Here is a 12,500-nt window from a genome sequence, read left to right on the forward strand (position 1 = left end):
CTGAACATTGTCAAAAAACTTCACTTAACAAAACAGTGATGTCTTTGGGGATAATTACAGATTTGACCTAAACCAGCATCAGTTTAGCTCATTTAATGGGAATTTATTAATCCGAAACAGCGTTAATGAAACGTAAAATCAAGAGTTAAATTAAAATGATTAAATTCTTGTTTTAGAAATCGCTATTTAAATTGTTTGCTCTTAAAGGCCGGAATCTTTATTCCGGGTCGTGTTGCTGACGGACACTTTCAGCCGCTGCACCCGGAAGTGTGCATGTGCGACATTGAAGAGCAGTGATGTACAGGAGAGCTTTTATTTCTCTTATTCAGAGCAGAACGGCTCTAAATCACACACACAAACCTACACGGTGCACAGACACACGGTTTGCTTCCGGATTGAGGTGAGTTTATTTTTTTGTGTGTTTCAGGTGCAAGATTAAAAGTTAAACACCGAAACATTAACTAATTTATCAGCTACATGAACACCTTCTACTGCAGGTGACATCTCAGGGCTTCTTACTCTAATGTACTGTAGAAGTGCACTACAGAGGGGTTAATAATACAGTAGGGACACCTGTAGGGCCACCAGAGGGCCTTTAGGGCCACCAGAGGACCTGTAGGGCCACCAGAGGACCTGTAGGGCCACCAGAGGGACCTGTAGGGCCACCAGAGGGCCTTTAGGGCCACCAGAGGGACCTGTAGGGCCACCAGAGGGCCTTTAGGGCCACCAGAGGGACCTGTAGGGCCACCAGAGGGATCTGTAGGGCCACCAGAGGGACTTTAGGTCCTGGTGATTTTGTTTGATTCTGTTTGTACACTTTGGCTGCTCCGTTCAGGGCTCCCTATCTAGTGAACCACAGGGTGTTTGGAACGAGTCCAGCACGTCTGTGTGACTCGAAGAAAGATGGAGAGACGACTGAGCTGCGGCCGGAGTCTAGGACAAGGGATGGTGTTGAGAAAAACAAGTGTGAGGTGAACAGTGATGAATCCGTCATGAAGGCAGCGTGTGAAGAAGCAGCAGATGAAAGCGGCACCAGGTCCGTGGGCAGAAGTCAGAACTCAGAGACGGAGCAGAAGTTGGAGGACAAGACCGGAAAACAGGGTCTCCTGGAGCTGCTTGGGGCCATGAAGGTGGACACAACGACCAAAACCAAGCTGAAATCCCTCAAGAAGGTGACCAGTGGAAAGGAAAGTGCACCCAAGCCGAAGAGAGTGATGATGGAGAGCACGAGCAGCATGTTTCAGCAAGCCACATCACCGCCACAGAGGTGAGACACACAGCTCTCGGATCAGTTTGTTTATATTAAAGAATTTAATAACTTTTTACACTCAGCACAGAAAAGTGAAAACACACAAACTCTCCTGTTGGGTGTGGCCTAATATTATAATCACATGTTGGAATTACTTTCTCCGCCCACTGTACATTAAAGACAAGTGTGTGTGTTTCAGTGAGTCACTGAGTCCTGAGCTGGTTGCTGCTGTCTCTGCTGCTGCAGCCACGTTTCCCGACCGCTCTCGAGCTGAATCAGAGCTCCTGAAGCAGCTGCGCAAACACGAAGCCGTGTGTGAGGAGAAGAGCCGAGTGGAGCCTCAGAACATTGGGTGAGTTTCTCAGAACATTGGGTGAGTTCCTCAGGAACAGCCATTTTAAAAAGCATTTTCTTTTAATGTTTGTAAAATATGAGTGTAATTTGTTTCCAAAATAAATGAATAATAATAAAAGAAACTAAAACCTTTGGTGAATATTTAATGCTGTAAATAAAGTTAATAATTTTAATCTAAAGTTTCTTCTTCAGTTCTTTCTTAAAAAGTTCAATAAATTAATGAAGGGTTTTAGTTTTGTTATAAACTCTTAACTACATTAATGTGATTTTTTTTTTTTTTTTTTTTCTTCAGGAACATCATCTCTGAGATGAAAGTGGGGAAGAAGCCGGTTGGCAGATTGAACAGCTGGCCAGCCAATCAGATTCGGTTTGATGATGATGGGCGGGGCTACACACATGACCGTGGCATCACAGGAGAGCTGGCGGAAATTCGCAGGAGGTAAATAACCAGAACCAGCATACGGACCAGGTCTGATATCGAGCCCAACTCCTCATGTATGTGTGTGTGTGTGTGTGTGTGAGACAGGAATTCAGCTTTTACTGGAAAGAGGCTGAATATCTTCAGTGCTGTGGATCAGGACACACAGAGTGAACTGAGTAATTAATATTTTTAAAGATTTCTAGAATTAATGATAAATAACTTATTATTATTTATTGATAGTTTATTAAAAAGTGTGTGTGTGTGTTCAGCTCAAGGCCCCTCCCTCTGGGACGCTGATTTAGCCAACCAAATCGCCCGGGCGGTGAATCAGAGACCTCGTAATGGGTTTGAGGAGATGATCCAGTGGACAAAGGAAGGAAGACTGTGGCAGTATCCCATCAACAACGAAGCAGGTGAGTGTTTAATCAGATCATCATGAGGTCATTGAGTGCTGACCAATCACAAGCAGGGGCTGTGTTCCAAATGCATTCAACTGACTAGTGCTGTAATACACACAGGCTCCAGGAGCTAGAAAAAACTTACACTGTGTGTTTTAGGACACAGACTTTAATAAAGCTCTAGCCATCAGAAAATGTATGAAACTGAGACGAATATTTAATCAATAAACTGTAAAAATAAAAGAACCACAAAATAAAGGGTTGTGTGTGTGTGTGTGTGTGTCAGGAATGGAGGAGGAAATGAAGGTGCCATTTTATGAGCACGTTTTCCTGCAGCGCCACCTGGAGGACGGCTTTCCTCAGCACGGCCCCGTCAGACACTTTATGGAACTGGTGGTCACTGGACTTTCCAAGAACCACCATCTCACCGTCAGTCAGAAACAGGAGCACATCGCCTGGTTCCGTGACTACTTCCTGAATAAACAGGAAATCCTCAGCGAGGCCGAGGCGTGACCCACCCAGACTGGGACTAAAACCAAAGTCAAACATTTACAGCCTCCAGCTGCGATCACATCTTCACCGTGCTAGTGTGGAGTCTTCTGTTCCTCCATTAACCTCAGAGCTTCTGCATGAATCCAAAGCAGGAAACATGGAGACGGTGGACAGTTTGTGCACCTGAACAGTCTCTAACGTGTGTGTGTGTGTGAGAGAATCACTGAAGGTGTTTAATACGAGCTCTAGCACACACTCGGCTCGTTAGGAGGTGGTTTTAAACTCCTGGATAAAGAAAAGGTTGTAATTAAGTTGTTATTACGGTGTGTAACGATGGAGCTGCTTCACTCAGACTCCACATCCTGCTCTACTACTTTATGAACATTAAAGACTTCATATAATGACAAGTTCCAGTTGTTTTATTGAAATCTCTATAAACAATGTACACAATTAAAGAGCTGTACAAAGAGCTTTAACAAACAAAAGAATGAAGTAAACTAAAGGAACTCATTAAACATCAAATCCAGGTCATCAGCATCAGACACCTCGAGATCTTCTGTACATCACCACAACTCTGTGTGTGTGTGTGTGAGAGAGACCGATCAGACTGAAACCTAAAGCATGAATAATGTATTAAAGTAAACTTTGGCAGCTGAAGTGATACACAGAATATTAACCAGTGGAAAGTCTGAAAAAGAGCCGAGACGCTGTGGATATACAATCCAGTTATCAGCAGTTACTCTACACCAAGGGATCTGGGGAAAGAAAGAAATAATAATATTATTATTATTATTAATAAAACACTGCTTATGGTCACAGGCATAAACAAATGTGTGTGGGGTCATTTTAAAGTGGCAGTATGTAACCTTTAACTTGGTTAATTACACTGAACTCAAGTTAATCTTGCTCTTGTGCTGTTGCTATGGTTACATTGTGAGCTATGACTAGTCAGTGTTCTTTAAACTGGATGAAGCTGAACGATACACAGCTATAACACGTGTGAAACTCACTCAGTTTAGACTTCACCAGCGGCGGTAGCTTGTAGCTTGGCGTGGGTGCGGTGGGGCTTTGTGGCGGAGGGTCTGCATGTTCCTGTACTTGTTCATGATGCTCTGACTTTTCCTGAACACGGGTTTCTGATTGAGTGAGGGACGCATCAGTGTGGGAGCCTTACAGGGAAAAGAACAAATCAAAAACTAGTTCATCATCGACACACTGCCCCCTACAGGCTGGAGGAGAAACTGTAGCACATCATTACCATCAGTGGTCTCCTGATGACGCCATCAGAACCCTTCTGAAGTACAGGGGCAGGACGGAACCCAGGTTTCTACACACACACACACACACACACACACACACACACACACACACACACACACACACACAGAGCTCATTAAACTCAGCTATGCACACACACACAGAACAGTTCAAGTTCTTCTGGATGTTTTACCTGAAACGGTCCAGGTTTCATTTTCCCAGGACCGTCCATCAGCCTGCCATAAACACCACCGCAGCAGATATTAGTATAAAACGTTAATAGAACAGATTATAGATCCTGTGTGTATGGAGCAGGAGATGATCGTACCTTCGCTGTTTAGGGTCACGTGCTGAACTCCCAAAGCGGTGACCTGGATTCTGACCTGAACATAAATATTATAGATGTAAAATGTGTTAATCATCACTTCATCGACTCTGAGTTTAACACACAAGTGTTTTTAGATCTTATTTTACCGGTTTTATTATTATGGGGCATTCTGCTCTTCCAGGACGTGCTGCTCTTAGGACTGGAGCTTCTCGTCCCAGCTTCCCAGTGAGAAACCACCACCAGGTCATGGGTCAGCTGTCTGTCTATAGGGGAAGAGCTGCAAAAGTCCATGGGGAGAAAAAATTAGTCACAGGAGACTGAAACAAACAAAAAATAAGAAGCCAAGAGCACTGGCATGACTTCCTGTTTGGAGTTAAACACAGCAGACAGAGAGGACATCACCATGCAGGTTATATAATTAAACCACATGTGTACCTTTGCTGTGAACGGAAGTGCAACTGTTCAGACAATAATAGTGAAATCACAAAGCCTTTACTGTAATAAAGTACAAAACAACGGCAAATAACTAGAGATGGATGGCTGCTAGGGTACTTACAGCAAAGCTAGCTCATCATCTCCATGCTTCAGTTTCAATTGGCAGATTAGTTTTCTTTCATTCGCTCGGGATTTTAACTGTTTTCTTGCTCTAAGCGAATAATTGACAGTCGAATCGTATGTGAAGGAGTTTCACTCCTAAAACTCATCATCCAGATCATCTTTGCTTTGAACTTTCCATCCGTGAGACACGTCCCTGCTCCTCCTGGCGTGTTTTTGGTATCAGGTCCAAATCCTCATTTCCGTTCATCCCCGTTATATTGAGATCATGTTTATCTCAGGAGCACCACAGGAGAACTTCCAGACATAAGAAAGGCAAACATCACGGTCATGTTGGAGTGAGATGGTTCCTTACATCTGTTTTTCCTTCTGCATGTCTGAGAATTTCTTGAAGACAGATACATCATGGCATCGTAGTAGTTTTGCTAATATTTCTTCAGAGGAACCAGACATTTCTTCAAAGATGTTCGTCTCAGGAACATAGAGGTTTTAAACAGAAATCCAAAACATATCGCCTGAGCAACAAGCTGGTCTTTATACATTTCTTTAAAAGGTGATCATCTGAGGAAGGAGATTTTGAGGAACACGCTTGTGTTAAACACCTTTTCAGAAGACATCACCAAAGAACCAGCCACTGTGAACATTTCCTCAGAGCTGTTAATCTTGAGGTTGGGTTTTCTCTTCATAAGACTTCAGAAGAAATGATCTGAGGCAGGAAAGATTCCTTGCATTTCTTCAGAAGTGATAATGAGAGTGTGTTAAACTCACGTTAGATGCAGTAACCCATTTCGATGAGACGCCTTTGACCAGTTTTTCAAATAACTTCAACTGGGTGTATTTGTAGCTTCATCTGCCAATCATGGTACCTTCTATACGACACAACTGGTTGTTCTGAGATGCAGAAGCAGCGATTGTTTTCTTGATGGCACACATGCTAGAAATTCCAGGGTGAGATGGTTTGTTAAACATCTTGTAGGCAAGTTTTCTTCCTGGTCAATCTCCAGGAATTCTGCAGGGACTTGGAGGTTCTGGAATGCAGGTCCTGTTTTTTTCTCTCCTGGCAGGAAATTCAGAGATCTTCTTGCCAGATCTTCACATTTAGCAGGTGGAGATTCATTTAAAGTCAGCAGAATCAAAATTCATTGGTTCTCTTTGTTCCAGAAAGACATTCAACTCTGCTCACGTTGGTGGAAGTTACGTAAACGTACCCGAATTTATAAACGTAGTGCCTCGCTAATCTGAGCTATCGTTCAGGTGAAAGGAAGGAAGGTGTTGACTCTGTGGGAGAGAGAGAGGCCTTCTGAAGGGTTTGTAACTTAAGATCATTGTGTGTCTGGGCCTGACCGTGATTGAGGTAAACATCATGAAACACCTTTTCAGACTGACCCTTTTTTTGAGGTGGTATGAATTAGACAGCACTTCTGGTACTTTCCCCCTTATATATCCCCGTGTTAACGTTAAGGACAGAAGGTTACACATCTTAGGTGATTCAGGTGAGGAGTAAAGAAGCCTCTACTGGTGTTTCTCATGTGAACAGGGTGATGCCCCTTTGGTGAAAGCAGTGCCAGAGACAAACAGGGAAGCTTGGAACCTTCTAAACATCACGCAGCCATTGCCACAGTATGAGGGGAGATACCGTACCTGCGTGCTCGTACAGAGCGCCGGGATTCCACCTGAGTCTCGGAGTCCATTTCAGGATCAGCAGATTTGGAGTCGATGTCTGTAGGTGACTCTCGAGACGGTTGCCTCTTCACACTTTTCTTCAAAGGAATCTTGCGAGGAGGGAGTCTAGAGGATTCGCCCACATGCTCTACTTCCACCATCTTGCTCCTCTGCATGTTGTCTGAAGGCCTGGGCCTCGGCGGGGGCATTTTGAAACTGGTGACAGATTCTGCTCTGAACTTGCGCCCCTTTAACAGCCTAGACTTGTCCTTGAGGGACAGGCAGCGACCTCCAAAACCTTTAAGAGGCATCGATCGTGCAGGCATCTCTCTACGTAAGCGTTTGGGTGGTCCATGCTCGAGCTCTGGCGGCGGGCGTCCCATATCCTGAATCCTCCTCTTCATAGGACGCATGGGAGGCCTATCCTGTGGGCGTGGAGGTGCAGGGAATCTGGGAGACGAGTTGGAGGAAGACATTGGACCAGATTTCCATGAAGGAGATCTGTAAGGGGGGCGAGGGTACGGGTTACCCCCTTCCCTGCGAGGCCACTCGGGGGCGTGGTGCCCGAACCTCCCCCTGCCTCGCCCCTTGCCGGCGTCTCCACGCTGCTTCCGTGGATCTCTCTCTGTAGACCACCTGCATATCCATCACAAACAATACAAACAAGTGGGTTATAATGCCAGCTCCTGCTGCGTGCACAGGATCAGGGGCATTTCTTAACTGTTATTACTCTACATCCAGCCTGCTGAATGCCACAGGGGCAGGGTATAAAGCAGGACTTGTTACAAAAGACTCAAAAGGTATATAACACTTTCTCCATAATGACTGGATGACTTTTAAAAGGGACCACTTTTTTTTTTTTTTTTTTTTTTTTAAACTTAGATCCTTTTTTTGCAAACCTTACCCCCAGCAAAACAAATGAAGTAAAAGAATTGTAGGGTAGAGGGGACGTTAATATTTATTTCCCTCAAGTGGTGACTTTTGACCCTAATACTTCTGTTTATTCATCTTGCCCCTGTATCTCTATCATTATCATCATCATCATCATCATCATCATCACCACCCGGCCTGCACGAGTCAGCCGTGCTTTCTGTACCTCTCTGGATACGAGTTCCTCTCATGGAACTCTCTGGGCTTTCTCTGGGGTGAGTCATAGGGCCTGGACTCCCCGTTGGGGTGAGCGTAACCCCCTGGGCCATTCCAGCGATGCCCTCTGTGGGCCAGACGCCCAGGAGGCCTCTCCCTGGGGCTTGGTTGCCTTCCAGGACCAAAGTTCCGCTCTTGCTCGTGAGGGGAGTTTTGGTATCGTTGTGGGGCTCTGAAGGTGTTATGTGGTGATGGACCCCTGCGGTCTGATGGAGGGCTGTGGAAATATCGGGAAGAAGGAGAAACGTGGCCAGAATGGTTCCCATGGAAGGGCCTGTGGGGGCCAGATGATCCGTGAGGAGAGTGGCGGTGTTGAAAAGGTGGAGGGTGGTTTGAGCGGGATGGAGAGGACCTCCTGCGGCCACGCTGACAATCCTGAGACATGGGGTAAGGTCGGAAGTTATCCTGGTTCTGAGGCATCCAGTGGCCATGTGGTCTATGTTCTCCCATCATAGGTCTCTTGTCCCTGGGGTACGCTGAATGCCCTCTGCCGTTACCCTCTCTCCAGCTGGGAGAGGCCTTACCTGGGGGGCCTCGAAACCCCCTAGATGCCGGGCCCAATCGCCCTCCATGGTGCTCACTGTGACTGCTATCAGAGAAGGACCTGATAAACAAGAAAAGACACAAACACTGAGATCCTGATACAAACATGGTGATAGTTTTCCAGGGTCTGAGATAAAGGAGTACCTCTGTCTGGAACGAGGAGAACCTGAGTGAGGTCTCACCATCTTCACACTGCTCACGTTCCTAAAGACACCAGAAGAAGAGGACGGCAAAATAAAGCTCAGTCTTATGAAGAGAGAAATGGGAGAAAAAACTAATTCGCGAGAGAACAAAAGGACTACATACTTAAACTTATTGTTTTAAATAGAGAAAAAGTAATAGTATTATAATAAGAATTTATTTCCCACACACACACACACACAACACTACTTTGTTGTTGTGTAATGATTTATGTTCTCTTGCTAGAGAGATTAGCCGACTAGCCTAAAGTAGGCCAGCTAAAATAAACAAGCTTTAAAAACTCCGTCTTCACAACCAATAAACTACAAACATTTTCACAAACACTAACGTGCTCTAAATAAACTTTATCAGTAACTAAATGTTAAACTACGTTTCTGTTAAACTATGACGTGTCCTTCATTTTACTCACCAAGGTTATGTGAGACTTTACAGCACCGTTAGCAAGATGCTAGCTCAGTTAGCACAATGCTAGCTCAGTTAGCACAATGCGCTAGCTACTTCGCAAACCTACTTAATTGTAATCTTAATCACCTTGGAGAAAAAATCCGCCGTATTTAAACATACACATTAACTAAACTAAACTACACCAATTTAGCGTCTTAAACCGAACTTATTCCTCCGCCTTTGTGTCCATAGCCGCGTCGACACTAAATCGACAAGCTACGTAATTTCCACGCCCACATTCGGAGAAAACGTCCTATATAATGATTGGATAAAGCAACTGTCTGTTTTAAAAAAAATGGCAAGCTCACACGTAGCCAATTACATTCCAGGAAACTTGTTGTGTCAGCCAATCACAACGAGTAAAAGGCGGGCTTTGTTAGACGGCAAGGCGGAAGTGGGGTGAGGGATAAAGGCAGCTGGTTGATGAAGAGACGACGACAAATCAATATGGCGCCTGACAGCTGTGAGGGCGGTCCAGTGAGGGTTGTATAAACCTGATCTCAGATCAGCTTCACTGTCCGACTTTAAGGGAAATGAGTGAATGCTGTCGCAGTAGTTTGACTGTAGATCAGTTTGAGCGAGTTCATCTGTCACAGGAGCTTTAAATAAACCATAAAGTCACTTATTAAACTTAATGTTTGTCCAAAGCATTTTAATAGTACTTTAATTCTGTACTATAAAGATGAGCTCTGCTTTATAATTTATATTTTCTACACCTTTTATGAATAAAATGTTTATAAAATGTGTATTAATGAAAAGTATGATCTATTTAACTAAATTGTGTTTCATCAGACTGTGTGTTTATATACAGTCTATATACAATATATTATTAATAATGTAATTTCTACATCTAATTTCATTTTATAATATAATAGTTTAATATTTAATTAACTAGAATATTAATTAGAATTTTAGGATATTAAAAAGCAAAGGTTTGATCACACTAAAGATTTAATTTATATTTCTCGTCTGTTCATTTACATATTTGTTAATTGTTCAAAATAAATTATTAACACTTACATGTTTGAAAGCTTTCTTACCTTACAGCAGTTTTCATACCTGTACAAGGTTTGCACCGTGTGTGTAAATAAAAGAGCTGATTTGTAATTTTATAAGGTTTTTATTCTTATTAATAAACATAACATGGCATTCAGGCTTCATGCAGCTTGTTCACTCAGGAAGAAGATGAGTCCAGTTTTGAATAAAACACTTCGCAGTGTCATCACACAGTAACACCATCTTCAGTCCACAGCACTGACATGGGTCTGATTTCTGTCTGAGAAAAAGTGAGCTGGATATGAACTCGTATTTCGTACATTACAGTGAGAACATGGACATGAAGCAGTACCTTTCTTTCCAAAGAAATATACAAATGGAGAATGTGGGACTTCTAGCCACAAGGTCATGGGATAATTAGATTTCTGCATAAAACAGCACAGTGAGCTCGTGCATCAGGAGATTTAGTAAAAGCATCAAGTTCACAAGGCAGAATAGCGTTTTCATACTAATGCAGACCTACTAATCGCCGGCTAAATACAACACAGCGTTACCAGGAGAGTTACCTGCTGATTTTTACATTTTTAAACTCGATTAAAAGCCCCATAATCTTTATTAATGTTTATTATCTCTAGATTCTCTGCTCTCACAAGAGCAGCTATTTTTATGGTGAATTAGCTCTTGAGGCAAAGAACGTGCTTGCTAATACAGCTAGCTTACTGGCTAACTCAGGCTATCTAAATGCACATTTAATGCTGTACATTTGTCCAAACTAATCACTACACAATAATCGTACAGTGTGTTGAACATTAAACCAACGCAGTGCAGGAAATCCTAGCATATTAGCATAAATACTGTCCAGTTCAGTTTAGAGCAGCTCTAGTTAATTGTTTAGGCTAACACACTATCTACTACAGGGTAATGATGTAATGAACATCTCATATCTTTTCTCTTATGTTTTTTGAAGTTTCATTTATCCTTCATGTGCTTAGGACAGCTGTAATTTTCAAACATTTTACATATATACTGTATAAATATACAGATATTTACACACTAGGACAAGTCTGCACCTCATTCTGCAACAGAAAGGGTTTTTCATCACATTATATGACAATAGTGTACTAGAGTTCATAAGCAACTTACTCTTATAGAGAAGTGAACAAAGTGACTAACACTAGCCAGCCAGTTCTGTTAGCATTACACTATCTTGATAAGTGTGTGTTTTTGTGTAACTGTATCTGTGTGTGTATGTAAGTATGTAAATGTGTGTATGTTCACCTCTCACTCCTTTCTGCTTCTCATGTTTAGTGTGTTAGTTGTCTGTTTTGGCTCAATAACATTTTTGTTGCGGTCTCCGTGTGTGGTGCTGTACTGCATTATGGGATACGTCACATGACCAGTCAGATCCAGCAGGTCCTCCAGCACTCGTGTGCTGTTCACAACTTTCTGAACTTCAGAGACCGGAGAAAACTTCGGAATTGAGATCAGTTCCTCTTTAGAGATGGGGCTAAGGGGAAACACGAATACTTATCCTCATGATCGATATATAAACAATCCTAAAAACTGCTCTACTTTAAAGTTTCGAATTTGTATACAAAAGCCTAGTTGGGATCTACAGAAGGACATCATTTCAATCCATTAAGAACACAGCAATCATGTGACTGATTTGGAACAATGTGACTGATCTCACCTGAACTCCATTGATTGCACTGCATCAGCCGACTCCCTTCTTGCCCCGTCCCCTTTATCCAGATACTCCAGGTCACTGAGAGTTGGTGGGAACTGTGAATGAGGTAATGGGCTGAGGGGGAGGGAGCTTTCTGATGTCTTCTTTGATGTCACTTGTGACGGTGTCATGGTAGTTTTCACCTGTGAGCTTGCCTGGCCATTCACTTGCTCACTCTTCATCTGGCTGTTCACTTGGTAGGAGGTTGGCCTTTTCATCTGGCTGTTCACCTGGTGTGAGGTTGGACTTTTGATCTGGCTGTTCACCTGTTGTGAGGTTGAACTCTTCACCTGGCTGTTCATCTGTTGTGAGGTTGGACTCTTCACCTGGCTGTTCGCCTGCTGTGAGGTTGGACTTTTTATCTGGCTGTTCACCTGTTGTGAGGTTGGACTTTTTATCTGGCTGTTCATCTGTTGTGAGGTTGGACTTTTCTCCTGGCTGTTCACCTGCTGTGAGGTTGGACTTTTTAGCTGGCTGTTCACCTGTTGTGAGGTTGGACTCTTCACCTGGCTGTTCACCTGGTGTGAGGTTGGACTCTTCACCTGGCTGTTCACCTGTTGTGAGGTTGGACTTTTTATCTGGCTGTTCACCTGTTGTGAGGTTGGACTCTTCACCTGGCTGTTCATCTGTTGTGAGGTTGGACTCTTCACCTGGCTGTTCATCTGTTGTGAGGTTGGACTTTTCATTGAGTTGTTCACCTGTTGTGAGGTTGGACTCTTCACCTGGCT

The 12,500-nt window shown here is 43.4% G+C and overlaps 3 protein-coding genes across 5 annotated transcripts in view; 1 reads left to right on the forward strand and 2 right to left on the reverse strand.

The window, feature by feature from the left end:
* The first annotated feature begins 237 nt into the window (after positions 1-237).
* mrps31 (mitochondrial ribosomal protein S31) lies at positions 238-3,321 on the forward strand. The gene is made up of 7 exons (XM_060863568.1): positions 238-400; positions 836-1,267; positions 1,449-1,601; positions 1,896-2,042; positions 2,130-2,200; positions 2,294-2,437; positions 2,709-3,321. Exons 1-7 carry the CDS (start codon positions 297-299, stop codon positions 2,933-2,935), a joined length of 1,278 nt encoding a protein of 425 aa, XP_060719551.1. The 5' UTR covers positions 238-296; the 3' UTR covers positions 2,936-3,321.
* Positions 3,316-9,267, reverse strand: si:ch211-114c12.2 (uncharacterized protein LOC336578 homolog). 2 transcript variants are annotated; one of them, XM_060863566.1, is made up of 10 exons: positions 9,016-9,267; positions 8,550-8,609; positions 7,813-8,466; positions 6,696-7,352; positions 4,646-4,776; positions 4,500-4,554; positions 4,365-4,407; positions 4,173-4,241; positions 3,925-4,083; positions 3,316-3,669 (listed from the first exon to the last, which is right to left on the reverse strand). In XM_060863566.1, the coding sequence occupies exons 2-9, from the start codon at positions 8,588-8,590 to the stop codon at positions 3,937-3,939; spliced, it is 1,797 nt and encodes a 598-aa protein (XP_060719549.1). In that variant the 5' UTR covers positions 8,591-8,609; positions 9,016-9,267; the 3' UTR covers positions 3,316-3,669; positions 3,925-3,936. The 2 variants fall into 2 exon arrangements, with proteins under 2 accessions (XP_060719549.1, XP_060719550.1); XM_060863567.1 differs by having other exon boundaries at positions 9,138-9,204.
* A 931-nt stretch (positions 9,268-10,198) lies between these two features.
* map7d2a (MAP7 domain containing 2a) overlaps positions 10,199-12,500 on the reverse strand; it is a 13,076-nt gene continuing 10,774 nt past the window's right edge. For both annotated transcript variants that reach the window (XM_060863585.1, XM_060863586.1), the window contains 2 exons: positions 11,737-12,500; positions 10,199-11,553 (listed from right to left, as the gene is read on the reverse strand). The exon at positions 11,737-12,500 is cut by the window's right edge and continues 737 nt beyond it. In XM_060863585.1, coding sequence (XP_060719568.1) covers positions 11,328-11,553; positions 11,737-12,500 — 990 coding nt within the window. In that variant the 3' untranslated portion in view covers positions 10,199-11,327. The remainder of the gene's footprint in view (positions 11,554-11,736) is intronic.

Source organism: Tachysurus vachellii, chromosome 26, assembly GCF_030014155.1.
Source record: "Tachysurus vachellii isolate PV-2020 chromosome 26, HZAU_Pvac_v1, whole genome shotgun sequence".
NCBI classification, from domain to species: domain Eukaryota; kingdom Metazoa; phylum Chordata; class Actinopteri; order Siluriformes; family Bagridae; genus Tachysurus; species Tachysurus vachellii.

What these genes read in the sequence shown, in the direction of transcription:
- mrps31 (XM_060863568.1), top strand. Translation starts at nt 297, where the DNA reads ATGTACAGGAGAGCTTTTATTTCTCTTATTCAGAGCAGAACGGCTCTA. An exon ending in CGGTTTGCTTCCGGATTGAG is followed by an intron (nt 401 to 835) that starts GTGAGTTTATTT and finishes TGCTCCGTTCAG; the next exon opens with GGCTCCCTATCTAGTGAACC. An exon ending in CTGGCGGAAATTCGCAGGAG is followed by an intron (nt 2,043 to 2,129) that starts GTAAATAACCAG and finishes TGTGTGAGACAG; the next exon opens with GAATTCAGCTTTTACTGGAA.
- si:ch211-114c12.2 (XM_060863566.1), bottom strand. Translation starts at nt 8,590, where the DNA reads ATGGTGAGACCTCACTCAGGTTCTCCTCGTTCCAGACAGAG. An exon ending in TCTCCTCGTTCCAGACAGAG is followed by an intron (nt 8,467 to 8,549) that starts GTACTCCTTTAT and finishes CTTGTTTATCAG; the next exon opens with GTCCTTCTCTGATAGCAGTC. An exon ending in CGCTCTGTACGAGCACGCAG is followed by an intron (nt 4,777 to 6,695) that starts GTACGGTATCTC and finishes GGACTTTTGCAG; the next exon opens with CTCTTCCCCTATAGACAGAC.